Source organism: Equus caballus, chromosome 6 (genome assembly GCF_041296265.1).
Source record: "Equus caballus isolate H_3958 breed thoroughbred chromosome 6, TB-T2T, whole genome shotgun sequence".
NCBI lineage: Eukaryota > Metazoa > Chordata > Mammalia > Perissodactyla > Equidae > Equus > Equus caballus.
Genome location: NC_091689.1, coordinates 93,994,001 through 94,017,845, shown reverse-complemented (window position 1 = coordinate 94,017,845; position 23,845 = coordinate 93,994,001). Strand labels below are relative to the sequence as shown.

At 39.5% G+C, this 23,845-nt stretch overlaps 1 protein-coding gene and 1 long non-coding RNA gene across 3 annotated transcripts in view; one reads left to right on the top strand and one right to left on the bottom strand.

Moving 5' to 3' along the window:
- LEMD3 (LEM domain containing 3) overlaps positions 1-23,645 on the bottom strand; it is a 67,105-nt gene extending 43,460 nt beyond the window's left edge. The window contains exon 1 of the mRNA XM_023643952.2: positions 22,072-23,645. Within this exon, the coding sequence (XP_023499720.1) occupies positions 22,072-23,599 (1,528 nt within the window). The 5' untranslated portion in view covers positions 23,600-23,645. The remainder of the gene's footprint in view (positions 1-22,071) is intronic.
- Positions 22,145-23,845, top strand: part of LOC111774021 (uncharacterized) — a 53,242-nt gene continuing 51,541 nt past the window's right edge. For both annotated transcript variants that reach the window (XR_011439805.1, XR_002808866.2), the window contains exon 1: positions 22,145-22,285. This is a non-coding gene — a long non-coding RNA (uncharacterized lncRNA). The remainder of the gene's footprint in view (positions 22,286-23,845) is intronic.

Sequence of the window (23,845 nt, the reverse complement as noted above, 5' to 3'; positions counted from 1 at the left end):
GCACCTGTGTGGCAAACACTTCTGCATTTCACCATTAGCCAGATGGATCTAAAAATGGACAGGATGAACAAGGCAGTACATACTTTTGCAACACAGCACGTTGCCAATTTGTTCTCTGAAAGTTCTCCAATTATTTAATGGCTCTATTAAATATACAGTCATTCTAAAACACAGGAACAGTTCACTTCAAGCATACTTAATAAATAAATGACTGTGAATATTGAGATTAAATCAGCAATCAAACTAGACAAAGTTTTATGGACAAAAACTGTCTACTATATAAAACTTGCCTAGGTAAACTCTTGCATCACCCTTGTTCTACTTATAAATCACCTTTCCATTTTAATCCCACCACTCTATCTGCATTTACAGAGGTACAGACCTAGATGGAGTAATGAGTGAAAGACAAGGGAAGGAGGACGAAAGCTCAAAAGTTTCTCCACTTCTCTAGGGCTCCTACCTTTGCATGTGCCCTGGTTTAAGAGAGGCAACAATCCTGTATGACTTCCAAATAAGCTATTCTTAAAGAATGACAGAACATACACAGTGATTTTGTAAAATTAAATAAAAAGGGCTTTAAATGTGGATACCAAAGCACTAAGAATATAACGAAAACTGAAATAATGCACCCAAAGAAATAAAAGGTCAAAACTCATAATTAAATTGGCAATAGCCTTATTATTTGGTTGGTTCTTATTCTTCACCTCTATATGATAAAGAACATTATAGTCTCTTTCAACCATGTGGTCATTTAAGTCTCACATTTGCTCACCATAAAAAAGAAGACTCCCTAGGGAGAAAAATAGACTGTAATTAAAATTTTTGTCTTTATTCAAGCACTAATTTCACATTATAATTGTACTCCAAGTTTGGGATCTCTGTAACAAAAGCCGAAAGACACACTCCTAACCATAGACTGGTCAACAAGTATTTATGAAGCATATTCTATACACCACGTTCTGAGAACATGCTGCTTAAGGAGTAGTGGAGATAAACAAGCAGCTCTGATACATAACGGAATCAATACTACCCTAGAGTTTAGTATAGACGGCTTTAGGAACTCAGGAAGAGGCAAATAATTTCTGCCTAAAATAAACTTGAGCCTTAAAAATAAACCAAGAGTAATAAAATGGAATGAACTACTGGAAAATGCAACATTGATGAATCTCAAAAACATCACGCTGAGTAAAAGGCGGCTCAAAAAGAGTATTCTATGAATCCACTTATATGAAGTTTTAGAACACGTAAAACTAAACTATGATGAAGAAAGTGTTGGAGTACTGACTGGGCATGAGGAAACGTGGAGGTGAAGGTAACGTTCTGTATCTGTAGGGATTTAACTTACACAGCTGGATGCATTTGTCAAAACTCACCTGATGGTACATTAATGATTTGTGCATCTGATTATGAAAATTTTACCTAAAAAAAACCCAAGAGTAACAAAACCTCACTCTAGTTAATAATATGCATAAAGTATGTAAGGGTGTGGTATCATAACGTCTTCAACTTACTTTGAAACACTTTTTTTTTTTTTTTAAAGATTTTATTTTTTCCTTTTTCTCCCCAAAGCCCCCCGCTACATAGTTGTATATTCTTCGTTGTGGGTTCTTCTAGTTGTGGTATGTGGGACGCTGCCTCAGCGTGGTTTGATGAGCAGTGCCATGTCCGCGCCCAGGATTCGAACCAACGAAACACTGGGCCGCCTGCAGCAGAGCGGGCGAACTTAACCACTCGGCCACGGGGCCAGCCCCTACTTTGAAACACTTTTTAAAAAGACAGAATGACGGGGCCGGCCCCGTGTCCATGCGCTCTGCTTTGGCGGCCCAGGGTTCGGATCCTGGGCCTGGACATGGCACTGCTCATTAGGCCATGTTGAGGTAGTGTCCCACATGCCACACCTAGAACGACCCATAACTGAAATACACAACTATGTACCGGGGGTATTTGGGGAGAAAAAAGCAGGGGAAAAAAAAAGAAGAATGATGGATGGCTAGAGTGATGCATAAGATATATAATAAATACTGAACATGTTAACTACAGAATCTAGGTGTGGGTGTACGAAATGGTCACAGCACAATTCTTTCAATTTTCTGTTTGAAATTTTTCATAATAAAATTCTAGGGTAGGAAAAGTATTTAAAAAAAAAATATTTGTTGATGGTGCTAAAATCTTATAAGAGAACTGGTAAAAGATCATTTCGATACCTAGGCACATTAGGTAAAACCCCAATTTTAAAAGCTGCGGCTTATTGTACAAGAAAAAAACATTTTCTTCCTTCCAATTCTAAAGTCTCGACAAATTGAAAACTGAAAAATTCCTCTTCTTTTGCAAAAAAACTAGAAGAGTTACTGTAACGTAAAGGTTTTTTTTGTTTTAGAAAGACTTGCCTAATACAGTCTTATTTTTTAAATTCATATAATTTACATTTACAAATAGGATTTTATATTTTTTACTAAAATGTCAGGAACTTGGCATATAGGAAAACAGCCGAAATACAGGAGCTTGTACCTAGTTAATTTTCAAAAAGTAAATGTTTCACAAATATTCAAAATTATTTTCCAACACGCTTAACCTACTGATTTGGAGGTAATTCACCTACCAATGATTTTACAAGACTGGCTTCATTTCCCTAAAATAAAATTATTACTAAATTGGAAAGGTAGATCACTAGTAATTCAAGAAAATATCAAAATATTACACATTTAAAGGACTTTAATGATATAGTCTATTCATTAAGTGTTGAGAGTAAAGGCAGTCTAAGAACACATTCAAGTAAAGACAAAGCGCAATGTCTACTTAAACTAACTGGAGCTTTCTCTTACTACACTGCTCAAGGTCCAAAAGTTTGAGTGATCTGCTTTTTCAGTACTTTCACAGATCTCTTCTTGAAAACTATTTTTGCACATATGCCAGTTAAAGAATTATGTTACTGCATGGTGACAAGTGAATAGAAAAATAAAAGCAAGTCAACCCACAAAGGTTAGATACAAACCTATAAATAAAACCAAGCATCTGTGCAACAGATAACTTGGCACCCAAAAGAATTTATGCTAATGCAACACTGCAATTTATTAAACATGATGACAGCTCACTGTAGTAAGAGATTTTAAAAATTAACTGTTACACACTAGAGACTGGCTATAACACTTCCTCAAGGTTTACATTGCCAAGAATGCAAGTAAAACTGTATTGTAACAAGGTCTGTTCTGAAAGAATATTGCTAAATGAGAATCTGGAGATCCAAAAGGGATCTGTGATACACTGTACAACCTATCTCCAGCACAATGCAATAAAGCAACATGCATTTCCCATACAATTAAATACAAGAGATCTTCTACTTAGTAACATTCTGTATTATAACGCCCATGTTTAACATTTTAAATGACTAGAGATAATAAATAATACCACCAGTTTAGTTTTGTGTAGCACAAAGACAGTATGCAAATAAGAAAACTGGAGAGAGAAAAGCTACAGAGCAATGAAAAGGTGAATAGAACTAAAAAAAAAAAACTAAATGATAGTAGTTCTCATTCCTTTCATTAAACAGGGATAAGAACACAGCTCTGATAAAAGGGAAAAGGGCATTATAAGTATAGACAGAGCACAGAGATTTAACTATGACTGAAACAAACATATAAACTGAATTTGGAGCTAGAAAGGAAATCACCGTCATTTATTTTAGCAGCAATGTGCTTGAAAGTGACATCCTGACTTGTAGCTCTGGAAGAAAGCAGACAGACAGGCAGTCATGTGGGAAACACAGGAATTTATGTCATCATTAGGTCAAAAACAAAACCAGTGGATAAAACAAAATATAAGCAGTTACGATATGCAGTAAAGTAGGCTAAATAAGACTTTTTGTTGGTTATAATATATGGAACCTTAAGAGTAAAATCCATGCTTTCACAGGAACACAACGGACAGAAAACACAACATACACTGTGATCATAGCAGATTTTCACCTAACGTCTACTTCTAACTTCTACAACTTCCACTTGTAGCAGGGCGAGAGAATACAAATAAACATGCAGGAATGAATGCTAAGAAAATGATGCATGTAATTCCCCACAATCATGTCATTGGCTGTTATGGTCAATAAGCCTGTCCCCTAGACAAACCCAGAGATGGGAGACAGGACAATACTACTCCCTCGGCTGCTCTCAGTTCCCCTGTAGCTCTCATACTGTGAATACGTCAAACACTGAGTATGAATTTAATGTTTAAAGATCTACTGTGGTCCTTAATGCTTCCTCAGGTACTAAAACAGTCTATTCTTACACCAGAGGGAAAAAAATCTCACTTTTTTGAGAGAGCATATGGCAGCCTCTAAACCTAGGGGACTTTTCAAAGGCATTTTTCACTAGGCTTAGTTTTTTCTTTATGCTCTGACTTCAGAAACCTAACTTCACAGAACTACTATATGCTAGAACTGAAAATTGTAACCTATCAATAACAAAACCGTTTTCCGAAACAAGTAAAACTAATGCTTTAATACTCATTTAGTAAACATTCAAGGGATCTTAAAACTCCCAAATCATGACTAATTTCAAGCTTATTTCCCCACATACCATCTCTTACTTGTGAAATTCTGTTCAAAAAATTTTTGAGCAACCAAAAACCAAGCACTAAGGAATACAAAGATGAAAACTCACAGCACCTTCCCCAGGGCATCTGATAATGCAGCGATTTTCACTACCTTGAAGGGTCAGAGACCCTTCTGAGAAATCAGTAAAATCTCTGGCCCTTCTCCCCAGAAAAATGCACACACTTTCAAAAATTTGCATATAATTTCAAGGAGTTGCTATTCATCTGGAGTCCATTTATGGCCTCTTTAAGATTCATGGACCACTGTGGTTATAGGAACTCCTGGTCTAGTAAATATAAGCCTTTTTTTTAAAGGAGGAGGTGGGGATAATTTCAAAGGAGATTCAAAAACAAACACACAAGATGATACAAAACCATGTAGACAGTCTAGTATAGGGACAAAGATTTCACGTCAGGGGTTAGATTATCTGTATTTAAATCTTGGTTCTGCCACTTACTGACTCTTGACAAGTTTATTAACCTCCCTAAGCCTCAGTTTCCTCCTCATCTAAAAGGGAAGGATAATAATAGCTGGCTCTTATGATTGTTTTAAAAATTAAATGAAATAATGAACGCAAAGTTGAGCACAGTACTGAGACAGAGGCACAAGCAAAAGCTCAGACTTTGAGTTGAGCTGATTCCCGAAGTCCGTACAGTCCCAATCCGCATACACTCTCAGAGTAAACCTCAGTTTCTTAAGACTGTCTTTATGACCAAAAGAGCTCAACTACAACATCACCTTCTCCCAAACCCCACTGCCCAAAGCAGCCAATGACTCCTAAAACTTCTTTAAAACCTATGATGATCTTCTGTGGCAAAATGTTGATTTCAAGTTTATCTGTTTTATTTATTCATTGTGAAGTCTCTTCCCCCACAACCAAGATTTATTAACAAAAAGAGACAGAAAAGAAAAGCACGGCAACAACCCTGTAATGAATTGGTAGATAAAGGTCTTGTACATTAAAGCACAGATACTGTAGTTCTTTACATTCATATGATGTCTGGTCTAGTTAGCAGATTTACTTGCCAGAATTTTTATCTACTACTTTAAGCTGTTTATTCCTTTTTTTTTTCAAATTGAACACGTTACTATAGGCTATTTAATCTTGCTTTTCAAACATCAAAATCCATACACGATGTGTATGGATTTTTATTTATTTAACTCCAGTACTTGTATGTTTCTTCATCACTAAGCAGTTGTTGATGAACCTCACTGTCTTTATTCCACATTATAATTCCTACAGGATTTATCAACCAAAAAAGAATTTTAAAAAAGATTGGAAATGTTTGCTTAAAAAAATAAAAAAAGCAATCTAAACCAACCCAATAGAATGTTACACTCCTGTATTTAAAAGTTCATTTCATCTGATATTCTGCCTACAACAAAATTCAGGCAGGGACACAAAACCACCCTAGTTTCTCTCACTTTCTAACCCAAATATTACAGAATTTTTTAAAAGGTACAAAATAGTTTCAAAATAATAGAGTGGTATTTTTATCCTTTTCCTTCTTGGATGACACAGTATTAATATAATTTATAGCTGTTTTATATTAATTTCAACCTAGTACAATTTAAAAAATTTAAACTACAAATTAAATTTTTAAAATTTAAATAAGATGCAAATGTTTCTCTAAGTAATGCTTACTTCTGAAGGTATGTCATTTAGATGAGTGAAAAGTATCTTTTCACATTGAAAGGTAGCGGGGTAAAATGAAAAAAATCTCTGAAGCAAGAAATACTAGCTCTGACATTTATGACTTGTGATCTCAGACAAGTCACCTCTCTGGTATCCTAGTCACCTAACATAAAATAGGATGTTTTGTGAATATGTGTAACAGATGGGGACAAAAGAGATGAACAAACCTTAGGTTTTTCTTCTTTTCCTAAACCTAGCATGAAATAAAAAAATAGCGCTCAGCTTACAAAATAACACAATATATCAGTACTCCATTCCTCGTTTGTCTCTGTCATGGAGCTACTGGAAAGAAATGACAGAGTTCTTAGAAAATCTGCGAGTTAGGAAGAGACAAGGCAAGACCCCCCTCAAGGCAAGGCTCCCTGCCAAAAATCTTTTGTCGTGCCTGAATTTTTCACTAACTGCCAAAAATTTCACTAATCAGAGAGAGAATCTGGGTTAAAGATCTTGTATTTGAAGTACAATCACCTCTGAGAAGATTAAAGTCCTTGTACCAGTTGGTAGGTTGGTCAGTCAGTCATTTAAACATTACAACTCATCCTCTGACATTACCTATGAATGTCTTAAAAACAAATTCTAAAATATATCCAGTATATATAATTTCCTTATAGCATGCTTTAAATGGTTGTCTACTTTTTAAGTAAAAGGACTTCTTCATTTATATCAAGGCATTCAGATCTCCACAACAGTATTTTTAGTATTCACTAATATGAGAAAATTCTACCATGAATATAATAATTTTTTGTATCCTAATCATAGCAGTACTGATATACAGTTGAAAAATAATAGCACAATATGAGGGGGGCAAATCATTTGTTAGGTCCTCAGACAATACTTTGTAATGGGTGCAGCCCCCAAAATGTTTTCAGCCCATAAGTTGAGAACTACTGACAAATTCTAACTGAAAAATGCAGGCAACCCAACTCTACACAAACAAGGATGAAGGATTATTCAGAGGGTGGGCTAAGATCTGATTCCATATTGGTTCACTTCTCACTAAAGATAATCACATTATCAAATTTTACCATAAATTATATCACACAATTTTTATTATCAGAATTTTACCGTACTGCAAATTAAACTCAATCAAATAGCTTTCCCTAAGATTTAGCTAAAAGGAGCTGAACTGAGGGAATAAAAGGAGTCGGGATTTGGTAAAGGCGAGGGAACATGCAGGAGGAATGCAGTACACACAACAGTTAGAGGAGGAGCTTCCAAGTCACACTGCTGAGTTTCAACCAGCAAGGGAACTCTGTCACTCCCCTCTCTGACCTATAACTTTGGAGAAAGTGATTAACCTAATCTCCACTACAAATGCCTCATTTGTAAAATGATGTAAAAAACGCTTAAAAGGATTAAATGTTTACACTCGCCAAGCACCCAATAAATGGATCTACTATTTATTATAGGGCATTATGCTAAATGAAATCAGTCAGACAGAAAGACAAGCACTGTATGACCTCACTTATTGGAATTTTAAAAAAAACAATAGATACAGAGAACAGACTGGAGGCTGCCAGAAGCGGGGTACGGGGTGGGTGAAATGGGTGAAGGTGGTCAAAAGGTACAAACTTTCAGTTGTAAGATGGATGAGTCCTGGGGATGTAGGTACAGCACGGAGACTAGAGTTAACAATATTGTATTGTATATTTGAAAGTTGCTGAGAGTAGAGCTCAAAAATTCTTATCACAAGAAAAAAACAACTGTAATTATGTGTGATGATGGATGTTAACTAAATTTATTGTGGTAATTATTTCACAATATGGCCATATATCAAATCATTATGTTGTACAGCTAAAACTAATACAATGTTATATGTCAATTATATCTCAATTTAAAAAAAAAGAAAAAATTTGAAGTACTGAGCACTTAAATGTTTGGCCAACATTACAGTAGAACAGCAGGAAGCTTAGGCCAGTATAAGAACAGGAATTAAGAGATGGAAAAGTAGGAGAGAACATAAAAAGCCAAAAATAAACTTGCTTCCTCCTCATCCAACTCCCACAGAACATGATCCACTACTCTGAGGACCTGAACCTTAAACCAATGCTATAGTAGCGCCAAAATAGGATATGGTTTTAAATAGACTTCTATGCGCTAGCCTGGGAACTTAAACTTAAAAACAACGTACAGTCACGTGCCACACGACGACGTTTTGGTAAACAACAGACTACATACATGACAGCAGTCCCATAAGATTAGTACCATATAGCCCAAGTGTGTAGGAGGCTATACCATCTAGATTTGTGTAAGTACTGTAGGGGAGGGAAAACTAGTCCTCCACCCTTCTAGGTTCTTCTGGGCGGTCTAAGAATTAAATTGACATGAGATATTTACAAGAGGAAAACAAAAGTTTAATAACATGTACACACAGGAGAAAATCAAGTAACTCGCCAAAATGGCTGAAGCCCTCACCTTAAATACCATCCTCAGCTAAAGACAAAAGAAGATGTAGGGGGTGGGAAGAGTCAGGGACTTCAAAGGGAAGGAAAACAATTCACAGGTAGGTGAAAAGGAGCAAATGTTTGGAAAACAAGTGTTTGGCCACACAGAAACAGAACAACACACAGGGGAACCCAACAAACAGGCTTTTCTAGGTTCCTCCCTGTCCACCACCTAGTTCATGTTATGCTAAGGTGACAGCTCACTTCTTGAGACAGGTTTACTTATCTGAACTCCTTTAGGCATTTAAGGGGGAGCAACAAGAAAAAGCTTTTTTTTTTTCTCGTGAGGAAGATTGGCCCTGAGCTAACACCTGTGCCAATCTTCCTCTATTTTGTATACAGGACACCGCCGCAGCATGGCTTAAAGAGCAGTGTGTAGGTCCATGTCCAGAATCTGAACCCAAAAACCCTGGACTGCTGAAGTGGAGTGAGCAAACTTAACCATTATACCACCAGGCTGGCCCCAAGAAAAACTTTGAGTCTTGTTTCTTAAAAACAATCAACCTAAAATAATCCTCATGTTAAAGAGACACATTTTGAGGTAGCAAATTTTGTTCCCCTTAAGTACACTCTATGATGTTCACAAAATGATGAAATCACCTAACCACATACTTCTCAGAATGTATCCCCATTGTTAAGTGACGCATGACTGGAGTTAAACATGTTCCAAGTAAAAACAACTATTTTACAGATGATCTGGAAGACAATCCATCCAAAAATTAAGGGCTGCCCATCTTGCCTTTTGGAATAAACAGCTTGCCTTTGTGAGCAAACATCTCTAAAAATCTAAACGTAATTCAAAGGAATTACTAAAATTCATTAGGAGATGTTGCTAAGTATAAATCCACCATAAATTAACACCTTGTAAAAGAACTGAGATAATTTTTATTGAGACTGAGATACTGAATTGAGATCACTCAAAGATCATGATGAATAAAAGCATCTCGAAATCTTTCTCAAAGTGAGGTACTGAAACTCTTAAAAAATTTTTTACGCCAACAAAAGTTTTAGTAGTCATTCTGTTTTGAATTTTCTCAAGAGGAGCTGATTTCTCCTTATCTCCTGGGACACTCATGTGCCAGAACCAAAGGGCATCCCTCCTTCAACATGTCTAGTTTGAAGAGTTGTACAAAGCAGTTTACAACAGGAAATAGTGAAAAGAATATTAAGGAATATTCCCAAAGAAACATGAGTGAGAATTTAGGGGATACCACTTGCACTTTAAGATAAGAAGCCATTTATACCTTAAAATAAGGAGTAATTTAACCGTAAGTCACTGCAGTAAAACAAAAATACTTGAGCAGTGGCAGAACTACATCTCACTCACCTACCTGGCCGAAGGTAAGTGGCCATGCTTTGAAACAGTGCGATACAGCGAACAGGACAAGGATTTTTAGGGTCAGACTTGGTTTTAAATCCTTGCTCTGCTACAGACTATCATACCTGTTTGACCTTAGACAAATTAATATCTCTATACCACAGTGTACCTATTAAAGGAGAATAAACCCTACAACATGGAGTTATTATAAAGATGAATTGAAACTATGATAGAGAACACAATGCACGGCACATAGTAAGCTTCAAAAGGCAGCAGGTGTTAGAGCTCATTAAACCAACAATATAACCACAATTCAGGGCAGTCTAAACCTGTGCTATCCAATACAGTACCACCAGCCACATGCAGCTACTGAGCACTTCAGATGTGGCCAGTCTGAACTGGACGACGCCATGAGTATAAAGTACACACTGGAAGCCTTAGTAGAAAAAAAGAATGTAAAATATCTCACTAATTTATATACTGATTATTATGTTGAAATGATAATATTCTAGCCATAGTCATGCATCGCTTAACAATGGCAATATGTTCTGAGAAATGCGTTGTTAGGCAATTTCGTCATTGTGTGAATATCATTATATTTACACAAACCTAGATGGTACAGCCCACTACACACCAAGGCTATATGGTACTAATCCTCTAGGACCAACCTTGTGTATGCGGTCTGTCATTGACTGAAACATTATGTGGCACAGGACTGTGTACTGGATTAAATAAAATTTATTATTAAAATTGATTTCACCTGTTTCTTTTTACAGTTTAATGTGGCTACTAGAAAAATTAAAATTACATATGTGGCTTGTATTATATTTCTATTAGACGTCTAGTCTAAACAAATTACATCTTTGATATGATCTCAAATGCAAAATGGGACAAAAATTTCATTACGTGATTCATACGAATTATCTAGGAGACTGAAGATCCTAATGCATTTTAAATTCCTTATAATTTAAGCAGCATGACTTTAATATCCTGTTTATCACATTCATTTTATTTTATATCCCCCAATCTCTTGATTATCCCCATTCAATCTACTGCCTATTCACAAGAATACACCTCATTTTCCCATTTTAGCAATAATAGTACTCAGAGTATCTTACAAACTAGCTTAAGAACAGCATGTGACAGGCCCATCCTTCTCTTTCAGCTGCCTGCACTGTCTGTTCTTCAGATAATGTGAACAGAAGCTTACTCGAAGACCCACCCACATTCCTAAGAAATGTTTTTCTGTCTCAAATTAACTGCTATATTTTGAGTTAAAGCAATGTATCCCATCTCTGACTTTCCTAACAGCAGATCTACCTTTTAGTGGTCAACAAGGCTAAAATCTAGTTTCAAATTGTGCTTCAAAACCTCTTAAATTAATATAACTGCAAAAAATAAAAACATTATTTTTCAGTGCCTAGCAATAAGGCACTAATTAGGCAATGTAAAAAGATGATTCCTTTTATCTGCTCAGACAGCTTGAGAGAAAGGTTTAAAAATACTGATAAGGACTATAAATTTAACCAACTCGTCTATTACTTATGAACATTACTGACAGGACATGTTATAGTGCTCAACACATGCTGCTTAAGTTAGACTACTGTAGCTAGGAAATTCTAACTTACAGGATTAAAAATATACAGCTATATATCACTTCAAATTTCTCCAAAGCATTTCCAAAGACACCATCACCTTAGTTCCTACAAAATTCACTGGCCGGAAGTAAAGCTGATTTTACTATTCCCTATTTGACAGATGCAAAAACCAAGGCCCAGGGGTTAGGAGTGACACCTGCCCAAATAAAGTTAGCAGGTGAGAAAAGATGCATAAGAAAATCTATTGCTGCCTAGTGGTTAAGATTGTGAACCCTGAAGTCAGATCATGGGTTCAAATGCTGGCTCCAAAACTTAGTAGCTGTGGGATCTTGGACAAGTCACTTGTAACCTTATTCCCTCTATATATCAGTTTTCTCATGAAGGTAATATTAGTAGTTTCCCTCACGAAAATTAAAGTGCTCACACACAGAAAGTCCTCAATAAATGCTTTTACCATTTAAGGCTTTAGAATCTAAAAGAAGAGACATTTGGAGAAGTCATTTAAAAAAAGAAAACTTTGTCATAAGCATAAGAATATTTCTAGAACATCTTGAACCACAATCATAAACACTTCAGATTGATAACATTTTCATTTCTGGCAAATTCATTCGTCATGTCTCTTCCTTTTTTAACTTTTTTAATTATCTGAAAAACTTTCAAGAAATGAAACTATTTCTTTTGCGTCTAGTACACACTGTGGTAAACTCTACCAAAGGGCATACTCAAATTGCAGAAACTAATTTTTAAAGTCATGTTTTCCAGGTCACAATATACAAATCTGAAACAGTGCTGCACGGTAACCAACTCTCAATTCTGAAGGCTGGCTAGTGCATAAATATTTAGGAGAAAGAAGAGAAGGGCACCACAACGTGGCAGGAGGGGAGGCAGTATGTGTGTGGAAGAATCACTCCTAGAGTTCTAGAGAGCACATCTTTGGCACAGAGTAGGTGCTCAGGAAATAATTTATGAGTGACTGAGTGAATGGATGAATAAATAGGAGAAAATAAATGTTTCTTCAAGTGAACTAAATCAAACCAGGAAGCATTTATGATACATGAGAGGTACCCTTACAAACCTAGGAAGTCATTAATAAGACCGAGCAAGGTTCTAAGCCACAGCCCAGGGACTAAAAGAAATAGATATTAAGATTTCCCCCCTCCAAATTAACTTCAATGCCATCTCTATATGTAAGTTTAAAAAATTATACCTAAGTGAATTCCTACAGAGCAAAAGCTTCCTTTATCAGTATAAAGTGCTTTCAGAAATTAGCTACTATCAGCAAATTCCTTTTGTACATACATACACATAAAAGGAGTCTCTAACTGCAAAACTGAATTAATATTCTGCTATGTGTTAAAATGCCCATTTCCCTTAAAGGATTTTTTTTCCAACATGTCACACTCAGGGCAGGAAAGCAATTGTTGATTCATACATATCACTCAATTAGTTCAGAACAGCTGAACTAAAGTCTTGCATAGTTTTGCACCCAAGCCTTATTTCTAAATGTTAGCTATAAAGATGAATTCAGAAGGCATCTTGCAAAAACATTTTAAGCAAAAAGCTATGTGCAGAGAGCAATAAATCTACTACCCACACCAAATAAGTGGCATAATTTTAAACTCTATATGTCTAGAAATAAAGAAAAAAACATTAAGACATCATAAAAGTAATACATGATGGCTTTCACATGATAGTATGAAAATAGAATTACAGATCTATTACCTCTGTTAGTATAAATTTTCATCTTTTTAAAAAGCTAATTTCCTTAAAAATATATTTTCAAAAGAATGATGTCAAAATTTAAAATTTAACTATAAAATAAACAAATAAATATTAAAACTAAAACACTTCCTTCCCAGTAAACTCTTGTTTAAAAACTATTTTTGACAGTGTTCTTAATAAAAAACATTAATTAGATCAACATGCATTATTAAAACAGCAAAATGCAAAGGTTACTACTCAAATATACTGCTACTGGTTCACCTTAATATCTGTTAAAAATAAATTCTAAGTATGAACATCAAAATCTAAAGTTATGAGACAATAATTGTTATAACCATTTCCACAATTAGTATTGGGCTGGGTTCCCAAATTAAATGGTAGCAATATTTAGTGTATAATAAATAAATACAGGATTAGAATAAAGATATACCACTAATAATATAATTTTCATAAAGAAGTTACTACTACATATTTACCATATACTTTGGAGATTTCTAATAGTTTAAGGTATACTTCATTTTTAAACTACTTATAAACTAGATTAAACATCTCTTTTCACTGATGTTGTAAATATCTCCTTGCAATGAGGTTCCTTTCATTTATATAAAATATTTTTCAGATAGGTAAAGTTAATACAGAATAATTAATAAGCATGGAGAAGTTAGTTTAAAAACTTCACAACACTATTGAGGAATTTCATGAAAATAATTTTTTAAAGCATCCCTGAAATTGTAGACTGTTTCATTCCTATTAAATATAAGTATAGGGAAATATATACAAAGTTTACTTAAAAGGGAGAGCAAATGTGCTATACTTAAAGGTCTTTACATCTTGAAAATGAACAATGGAAAACATAAGTTTTAAAGTGGTAATGCAAATCAGAGGACCACTTTCCCCATCAGTTTTGAGACTGTGAAAATCTTTTTAAAAATTAGAAAGAGTATCACATTTTATAGTTTTACATATTATATACTTTAGCTTGTATTATATTAATATAGCAGCTTGCCCCTATTACATAACAATAATCACTAAAACCTTAAGTAAGGATAAATAGTTCCACATGATTCCTAATTGTTAAATGAGTATAAATTTGTACTTTCTTGTAGTAAAGTTGTTGTTTCATAGATTCTTCCTGGCACTTCTGGAATCTGATGCACTCATCTGCTTCACCCATCCATCTCTTTCATAATTTTCTGAATAATAGTCATAGTAGAGAACATATACAGAGTCCTTATGTGCTTACACATAATAAAAGGCAATCTAAGAGCCACTATCTGAGTCTAAATACTGCCTCTGCACTTACTAGCTAGCTACATGACCCTGGGCAAGTTACCGAACTTCTCCTTGTCTCAGTTTCTTTATCTACAAAATGCAATAATATCTGCCTCATTAAGATTAAACAACAACTATAACTGTTTAGCTCAGGGCCTCACACACACTGTTACAGAAGGGTTAGCTGCTATTATCATTATTACTGTGTCATATACTGAGCCAAGGACTTTACGTGCACTATTTCATTTAATCCTCACTTAGCTCTCTTTTACAGATGAGAAGATTAAGGTTTACAGTGGTTCAGCAACTTGCCTTTAATAAAAAAGCTAACAAGTGAAAGGACCAATATCCAAACCCAGGTCTGCCTCCTCAACAACCCAAGCCCCAACATCTAAGCCAATGTCTCCTCAAATGAGGCTCTGTGGATATACTCATGGGGAATTCACTCTGACAACTTTTATTTTAAATTATTCTAGAGATAATTTTCAAATGAAACACATTTTCACAAAGTAGATTTTAATTTCTTAAATCATCAAACTGGGATATGGAAACTGCTGGTGTTCCAGGAATATTCCTAGAGGTCTAGAAAAAAACTTTTTTTTTCCCTAACAAAGTAGTGAACTTTAAAAAACTTCAAACCTAACACTTAGCTTTCACTGTTCAAGAATGAGGGCAACTATTTCAAAATCTTTACTCCTATTTCTTTTGGATAGCAACTTTTGGACCTTTTGGTTAGTCTAATTACTTGAAAAAGTAAAACTTTATTTTTTTTAAAAAACTATGGTACCCTTTGTAATGCTTGGCTCGTTTTTAAAAAGAAAACACATTGTAAAAGAACAAACAAATATTAAAAAGGTATCTATTACGGGGCTGGCCCCATGGCCAAGTGGTTAAGTTTGCGTGCTCTGCTTCAGAGGCCCAGGGGTTTGCCAGTTCAGATCCTGTGCACGGACGTGGCACTGCTCATCAGGCCATGTTGAGGCGGCATCCCACAAGCACAACCAGAAGGACCTACAAGTAGAATATGCAACTATGTACTGGGGAGCTTTGGGGCAAAGAAGGAAAAAAAAAGAAGACTGGCAACAGACGTTAGCTCAGGTGCCAATCTTAAAAAAAAAAAATAAAGCTATCTATTCCTTTAGTAAACAGTACTAGTACTCACACTGAGCACCAAGTCTCTCATCTTTAATCCTATAATGTAACTACAATAGTCTACAGAATATTTCTACTTGAACGACTCAAAAAATAAGCCCCACCTAAACTTATTTTCTCTATACTACCTTTCCCCAAACAAGATCCCTTTTCAACATCTCTAATTCCTGTCAAGGGTGTCACTATTTTCTCACTCATCCACACTCATGACCACAGAATAATCTCTGACTCTTCTATTCTCTGTATCCAAACAGTCACCAAGCATTATATTTCTTTCTCAAGTGGATTCTCAATGCCAGCACCTACTCTATCCCCAACCTCCTTCAGGTTTTCATAACTCCATGTCTGCTTCTAGTGCCTATTACCCTACTCCTTCTCTCCAATCCTGTCACTCGATCACCTGTACCACCACCTGTTTATCCTTCGTAAAGGAGCAATTTGATTATGATAGTCCTCTAGTTTAAAATCTCCATGGATTCCCATTGCTCATCCCACAGAATAAAGTCCAAATTTGGAATGAGGGCTTTTGATCATATGAGACTGATCCAGCTGATAGTGAATTTTCCCCCATTATAAAAGCGTGGCACTTATCACATCACCATTTCCAGTGACTATTATTAGTGGAGCAGAGGCTTCTGCAGGAATGAGATTTCTTTTGTGTCCTTCCCAGTACTGAGTATTAAGTTAGGTACTGAGGAGGTAACCAATCACTGAGTTAGATGATGAGTTACTCAGTGCATGTATATTGGGTACCTGATATGTGATCATTTGTTCAACAAATATGTACTGAATGAAGCTGTGCCAAGGATACTAATCTGACTTCGGTCTACTAAGCAATTTCCATATGCCAGGCAACAACACTAAATACATGTATTATCTCACTTAATGCTTAAAGCCACCCTGAGGCAAGGATTATCATCTTCATTTTTAATATGAGGCAACTGAATACTAATAAAGTCACAGAGCAGATATGAGAGAAATGAGATTCAAACTCAGAACCGAGTGAAAAGCCTGTGCCCTTTACCAGTGTATTCAGTTTCTCCTATAGAAACATTACCTCAAGAAGCTGTAATCTATCTGACACAGTCGACATACGCAACTATAATACAGTGTAATAAATGCTATGAAGGCGGTGTAAGATCTTATTTAACCAGAGAATGATGGGCCAAACTCTAGCATAAAGGGGACTGGTGGTCAGAGATGATGTCCAGAGGTGACACTTTTAAGAATGAATAGCAGTTAATAGAGAGAAAGAGGAGAACAATATGTGCAAAGGCAAAAAGGCACAAAATTTCATGATGTAGTCAGTGAACACCAAGTAGTGTTCCAGAAAGTTCCAGTTTTCCAGAAAGTAAAGTGTGATAAGAGGGACTGGTAGGAAATGAAGCTAGAAAAAAGCAGCATAGTCAGATTATGAACGTTTAGCCAAGGAGTTTAGATTTTATCCAATAAATAATGGGAAGACACTGAGAAATTTTAAGCAAGAGAGTGAATTACTGCATTTGTGTTTTAGAAATACTGCTCTAGCACTGAAAAATGGAGCAAGAGCCTAGAAGCAGGGACACCTGTTAGAAGGCTATTGAAACAGTTCAGACAAGAAATGTAGAGCAGCAGTGATGGAGAAATAGACTAATTCAAAAGATATGTAGGAGGAAGAACTACAGGATTTGGTAACCAATTAGACTGAGGTTTGAGGTTTGGTAGGAAGATAAAGGAAAGGAAGCAATCTAGGTAAATTCAAGGTTTCTAGCATGAGCTCTGGGTGGATGAAAGTACCATCAACTAAAACAGGGAACAGAGGGGGAGAAACAAGGTGAAAGTAAGGAAAGGTGATAAGTACAGATGGTGTTGGTACCTCTGAAAAATACAGAAACAGAAAAAATTGTCTCATAAACAAACAGGTAAGTCTAGAACTCAGGAGAGAAAATCTAAGGTGAAAAGATTGGGTGTTATTAGCCAGGAGAGTGAATGAAACTGCCTAGGGAAACTACAAAATAGAGCCAAAGACAAGAGCTCCAGAGCCCAACATTTAAAACACAGGCAAAGAGAAGTAAATGAAAACTAGTAGATGATGGTGATACAGAAATCTGGAAAAGAGAGAATTTCATGAAGAAGCGAGTTGTCAATATATTGAACCTATCAAAGAGGTGAAGGTAAGAACTTTAAAGCCTCTCTTGGATTTGGCATTTGAGAAACTGGTGACTTGAAGCAGAGAAGTTACAGAAGAATGGATGGTAAAGAAAGCTCAACTAGACAGGGGTTGAGTGAATGGCAGAGGAGGAAAGAGATGTTAATCTTGGCTAAGAGAGTAACAGTGAGAGAACAGAGGGTTGAAGAACATTTTCAGGATGACAGAGATTTTTAGCATTTTTACAGGATGAGAAAGGGACCAGTGAAGAGTGATATTTTTAAATTATGCCTCTGCTTAAACTTAGTATTTGGAACATCACCTATGATATAACGTTAAGTGAAAAAACAAGCTGCAGAACATGTATAGTACGATGTCACTTAAAATAAAATTTGACTCTTTTCCAGGGCCCTCAAGGCCTTTAGGTCCTTTATGACCTGGCCCCTGCCTACTTCTGACTTCATCATAGGCCGTTCTCCCCCTCACCACTATGCCCCAGTCACATTGGCCATTCTGTTCCGATGTTTCAACAGGCCAGCTTGTTCTTGCCTCAGCTTGGGGGTTTTGCACTTGCTGTCTCTTCTGCCTCTATAGAATGCTCTTCTCCCTGACTGTCAATGGCTGGTTCCTTCAAGCCATTCTGATCTCAAGTTAAACATCACCTCCTTAGAGAGGCCTGCCAGCCTTTATGTAATATTGCATACTCCTCTACCCCAGCACCCCAACGTTACTATCATTACCTTGTATTAGCAACTACCTCTATCTGAAATCTTATTTGTTTACTCATCCATCTTCCCCCAGCATGTAAGCTCCATGACAAGAGAGATTTCATCTGCCTTGTTCACCACACATCCCTACTGCTTAAAACAGAACAGTGCTTGGCACACAGTAGGCACTCTATTGTTGAATGAAAATGTGTACACACACACGTATACATGAATGTAGTATTTACATGAAAAACATTAGTAAAGTTCTGAAAGGAGTTATTATTTGAACTTATTTATACCAGGGTTGAGTGAGACTAGGAGAGGTTGACAATATCCATTCATTTTTTGCTTCATAGATCTCTATTCAAATTTTCTACAAGAAGTGTCTCTTGTAATTGAAAAACAATTTTTAAATAATGATCATACGAACCTAGGATAGGTAATCATTCTGCCTCTTTATTTTCTTCTCGTGGGTTGTCATGATCTAATCTGACTTCAGGCTGACCCTTGAGTTGTTTGGTAGGGCAGTTCAAAGTTAGACTCTTAAACCTTAGAGCTGGAAAGAACTTAGAGAGCATCTAACCAATCCCCTAGTTTTAGAGATGAGAAAGCAGAGACTGCTTAATTTAATTAATAAAAGTAGGATACTGATGAAAAATTTTCAAAGATCAAATGATTAAGAACTATTTAAAAGGTTATTATACGTTACACATAATTTAAGTGATAACTGACAAAAGCTTACTCTCATATGCAACCTACAATCTCCTGGTGAAATTATTACTCAAAGTAAAACTATTTCCTTAAGCACACTATTTGACCAATGAACCCTATGGTTAAGCATCAGTTAACCATTATAACATGACAAAGGATCTGGAATACAGAAACCCAGGGAGTGAAAACAATTCCCCACTGGGTGCACAGACTAAGTGAACTGGCAGGCAGGGTATACAATAAGTGGAATCTATAATACACTTAAGAACCCATTACAGTTTGATTCAAATTTCTGTATCAATCTCTACAATGTGTATTTAATGAACTTCAGTACAAATTAAATGTTGAACACGTAAGAAATACATTATTAAATATCACTTACAGAAACTACTTAACTACTTCTCTTTACATATATACTGTAGCTTACCACGAATACAACAAATTTTATCTAAACTTTTGAATAATACCGTTTTATGTTTAACAAACTATCTCATTTGATCCTCACAACAACCCCACAGACAGCAGAAATTATTATTCCCACTTAATATACGAGAAAGGCTCAGAGGTTAAGGAACTTGACTAAGGTCACTTTCACAAGTCCTAGACCCAGAACCTCTACCTCTAAGCCACTGCTCTTTCCATCACCCAGGCTACCTCATATTTACCACTGATTAAAATGCAAACTGCTTTATAATTTCCTTCCTTCCACACTGGTGGAGGTAAGGGGGGGTACCTAAATCCTAGCAGTCCTATCCCTTGTTATTTCATTTGAAATTTTAGTACCTAAGAAAACATTCGTCGTGCATCTTCACAGTGAGAAGTGAGTCCCTTTGAGAATTGTGCTCATCAGTAATTCTGTAGGAAATCCTATCAAATATTCAATTATTTTTCTTAATCCAATAAAATTACCCCCTTATTTAGAAAGCTCTCTACAAACAACACCTAAAGCAGTGTTAAGAATATGGGCTCCGTAGCTGAAAAAGATCAAAACCATATCTTAGACCTATCACTCACTAGCTGTTCAACTGTGGGTACATTTCTTAACTTCCTTGAGCCTCACTGTTCTCATCTATGAAATGAGGGTAACACCATCTGCCTCTGTGAGTGGCTGGAAGAGTCACTGAGATAACGTGTGGAAAGCGCTTGGCTCTTAGAAAAGGGCCAGGTCAGAGTTGGTGATGTCAGAGAAACAAACAGATGTAGACAGGTACTGCTGATAGGCAACGTCACTTAAGTTATGTGAACTTGACCAGTAACTTCTGGTGTGACCTTACTTCTTTTTTTCCCCAAATATCTGGAGCAGGACACAATATATCACTCTTGCTCCCAGGGTACCAATTAAAGTGAGTGCTGGATTTCAGTCCTCTTTAACCCCTCTAATTAATACAGTAATAATCTATTATTTGACTATCTTAGAATTGGTTATAGCCAAATCAAAACTTACACTATTTTGACTCCTACTCTTTAGCTAAGTCTGCTAACTGTATCATTCACTATTTTGAGGTAAAGCTAATAACAGTAAGCCAATTATATAAATACAAATCATGAGCCAGTGAATTCAAGTTGGGTGAAAAGGGTAGGAAGTTTCAGGGGGAGTGGGGAGAGGGACTTCACAATGCGAAGTTCTGCACTCAGCAGTCCATCACGCGCTACATTTACTTTCTCTCTTCAATCGTCAGAGGCATCATCTTACGCAGGAGGAAAGGGAAGCTCCAACTCTGTCACTCCCCCTGCTCAAGGTGCTCTAACCACTCTAACCAACAAGGCTCCTGCTCAATTCACGGCCTTTCCTCCTCCGATCTCTGCCCAGAATGCTCTCCCGTCTCCCTGCAAGGCCATCTCCTCCTGCTTCAGGTCTCACCTCAAACCGTACCTACTCTCACCATCTCTAAGGGAGCGTACACCCATTACCCCATCCTTGTTCCCTTCATGGAACATAAATGATCTGTATTCATCTTCCTCTCGGGCTCAAGGACAGAGATCCTCTGAGCTATCACTGCTGTATCCTGAAAGCTCCCCACGGATGACGCTGGCCTAATGAATGAACGGCCACACCTGCCTAGGGGCATTTAGCCAGTAAATGGCAGGGCCTGGAAACCCATCCAGGTAATTCTGCCTGCAAATTCCTGCGCTGCCCGACTACTTTTCTCACCAGTGGGAAGGGAGGCGCTTTGGGCTGGGAAACCAGTTTACAAGCCTGCCTTCCTACTTTCTATATTCATTCACTTTGAAGAAATTACAGAACTACCTACACCGAAACTTACTACTATAAAATATTTAACCGGAATTTCAAGAGATCTTACATTTCCTCTTAGAAGCACAAGCCAATTTGAAAAAACACTGCATTTACAATACCCCCTAACAATCAAAATACTTCAAGACTGTTGAGTAATTGGCATCTGCCCATACAGTTATTTAAAGCTACAAGAAAATTGAAGCCACACACATAAATGCATTTTACGAACAGGCTGGTAATAGTTTGTTCTTTTACAAGACGTTTTGAATTTCCCAAGACATCATACACAAAATCTTTAAAAACCAGCCATGGCACTGTCATTCTGACGATCGTAATAACGTCCTATCTTAAGGGAAGATGACACAAACACACTCCATCTGCCGCGTTTCACCACTTTCACACGGCCTTGCAGACACAAGTCACCGCCCGTACGACGCCCAGCGCCTGGAGCAGAGCCCTCCCCCGCCTGCCTTTGTCACCTTACCCCCGGCGTCATACTTACTGCTGAGTCCTCCATCCTCGGCCACTCCTGTCCCTCTCATTCCCAGGTAAGTCAGTCCCAGGATGAGGAAGAACAAGCAGGCAGCAGTCAAGAGGAACATCGACAGGTAGTGAGCGCTGAAGCCCCCGGTCGGGGACACCTCCTCGCGCTTGAACTGCTGGAGCAGCTCCTCCTCGGGCTCCGACAGCTTCGGCTTGCCGTACGCGTTTTTCAGGTAGGTGTGATTGGCGCCCGTGTGATTGGCGTGATTGATCCTGAGCGAGCTCGAGGCTGCCGCCGCCGCACCGGGCGGGAGGCTGTTGGGGAAGATCCTGGGGGCGTCCGCGCCGAACGCCCCCCCGCCGACGTGATTGTTGGTCTTCAGGAGGGAGCCCGTGGAGGGATCCGAGGCGGGGTCCGCGTCCGCCGCCGGCGGGGGCAGGAGCGGGGCCAGCTTCTTGGCGGTGACACGGAACCGAGGCACGAGGCCGGCGTCCAGCGGCTCGCACCCCCCTCCCTGCTCCGCCGCCGCCGCCGCCGCCTCCTCGAGGCCGCGGCCCCTGTCTAGACCGCCGGCCGCCGCCGCCCTGTCACTCAGCGCGACGCCTCCCCCGCCCGGAGCCGAGGGCTCGGCGCGGCCGCCGGCGGCTCGGGCGGGCGGCGGGGACAGGGGCTTGCTGTGGCCCCGCCGGGGCCGCGGCCGGGACAGGGGGTCGTCCTTCAGCACCTGCCTGGCGGAGGCCACGTCGGCGTCGTCTTCCTCCTCCGAGTCCGAGTAGTTCTCCCGGCAGCTGTAGGGGAGAAGCCGGCTGCCGTTCACGGCGCGGCTGGCCCACGGCGGCTGCTCGGCCTCGGGGTCGCGGTCCCCGCCGTCCTCTCCCGCCCCGCCCTCGCCCTCCGCGGCCCCGTCCCTCCCCGCCGGGGTCTCGGGCGCCGCCGGCCGCCGCGCCCCCCACCACGAGTGCGGCTTCCTCCGCTCGGCCGGGGTGCTGTGGGTCCCCTCGCCGGCGGCCAGAGGCGCCGCCGGCGGCCTGAGCGCGCGGGGCTGGAGCGGAGCCCGGTCTCTCCTGCCGCCGCCGCCGCCGCCGCCGGCCTGGTCCCGGGGACTGGCCTCCGCGTCCGACTCGTCCGAGCTGAAGCCCAGCAGCACTTTGCTGCCGGCCGTGGGGGCGGCCGCGGCGGCCCCGGGCCCTCCCAGGGGGCTCTCCGGGCCCGCGGCCGCGCTCCGGCCCAGGCCGCCCGCCGTCCGCAGGGAGGAGAGGTCGCCGGGCGCCGGCCGGCCCCCCAGCCCCGCCGCCGCCCCCGCCGGTCCCGCGGCGGCGCCCGTGGCGGCGGCCGTGTTATTGTTATTGCTGTTCCGCGTCTTGCTGCCGCGGCCGCCGGGCCGGTGCTGCTGCTGCTCCTCCTCGCGAAGCTTCTTCAGCTTCTTGAGGTAGACCGGGCGGGTGCTCTCCGTCACGGGGCCCGGAGACAGGCCGTAACGGCGGAGCTGAGAGAAAAGCTCCTCATCCGAGAGCTGCTGAGGCGCCGAAGCCGCCGCCGCCGCCATTTTCTCTCCAGGGTGTTTTACAAGCTCCGCGCTACCGGAAGTGACGCGCCGCCCTAGACCCTGAACTAGACCGGTTGCGTCGCGCTCGCGGCGCCGGGCGCCTCGGCCAATGGGAGGCGCGGGCGGAGCTCACCTGAGCGGGAAAGGGCCACCTGGGCGGGGGCTGGCCGCGCGCTCACCTGGGGCCGGGCGCGCGCTCACCTGGGGGTGGGCGCGGCCCCGCCGGCCTCTCGCCTTCGCGCGCGG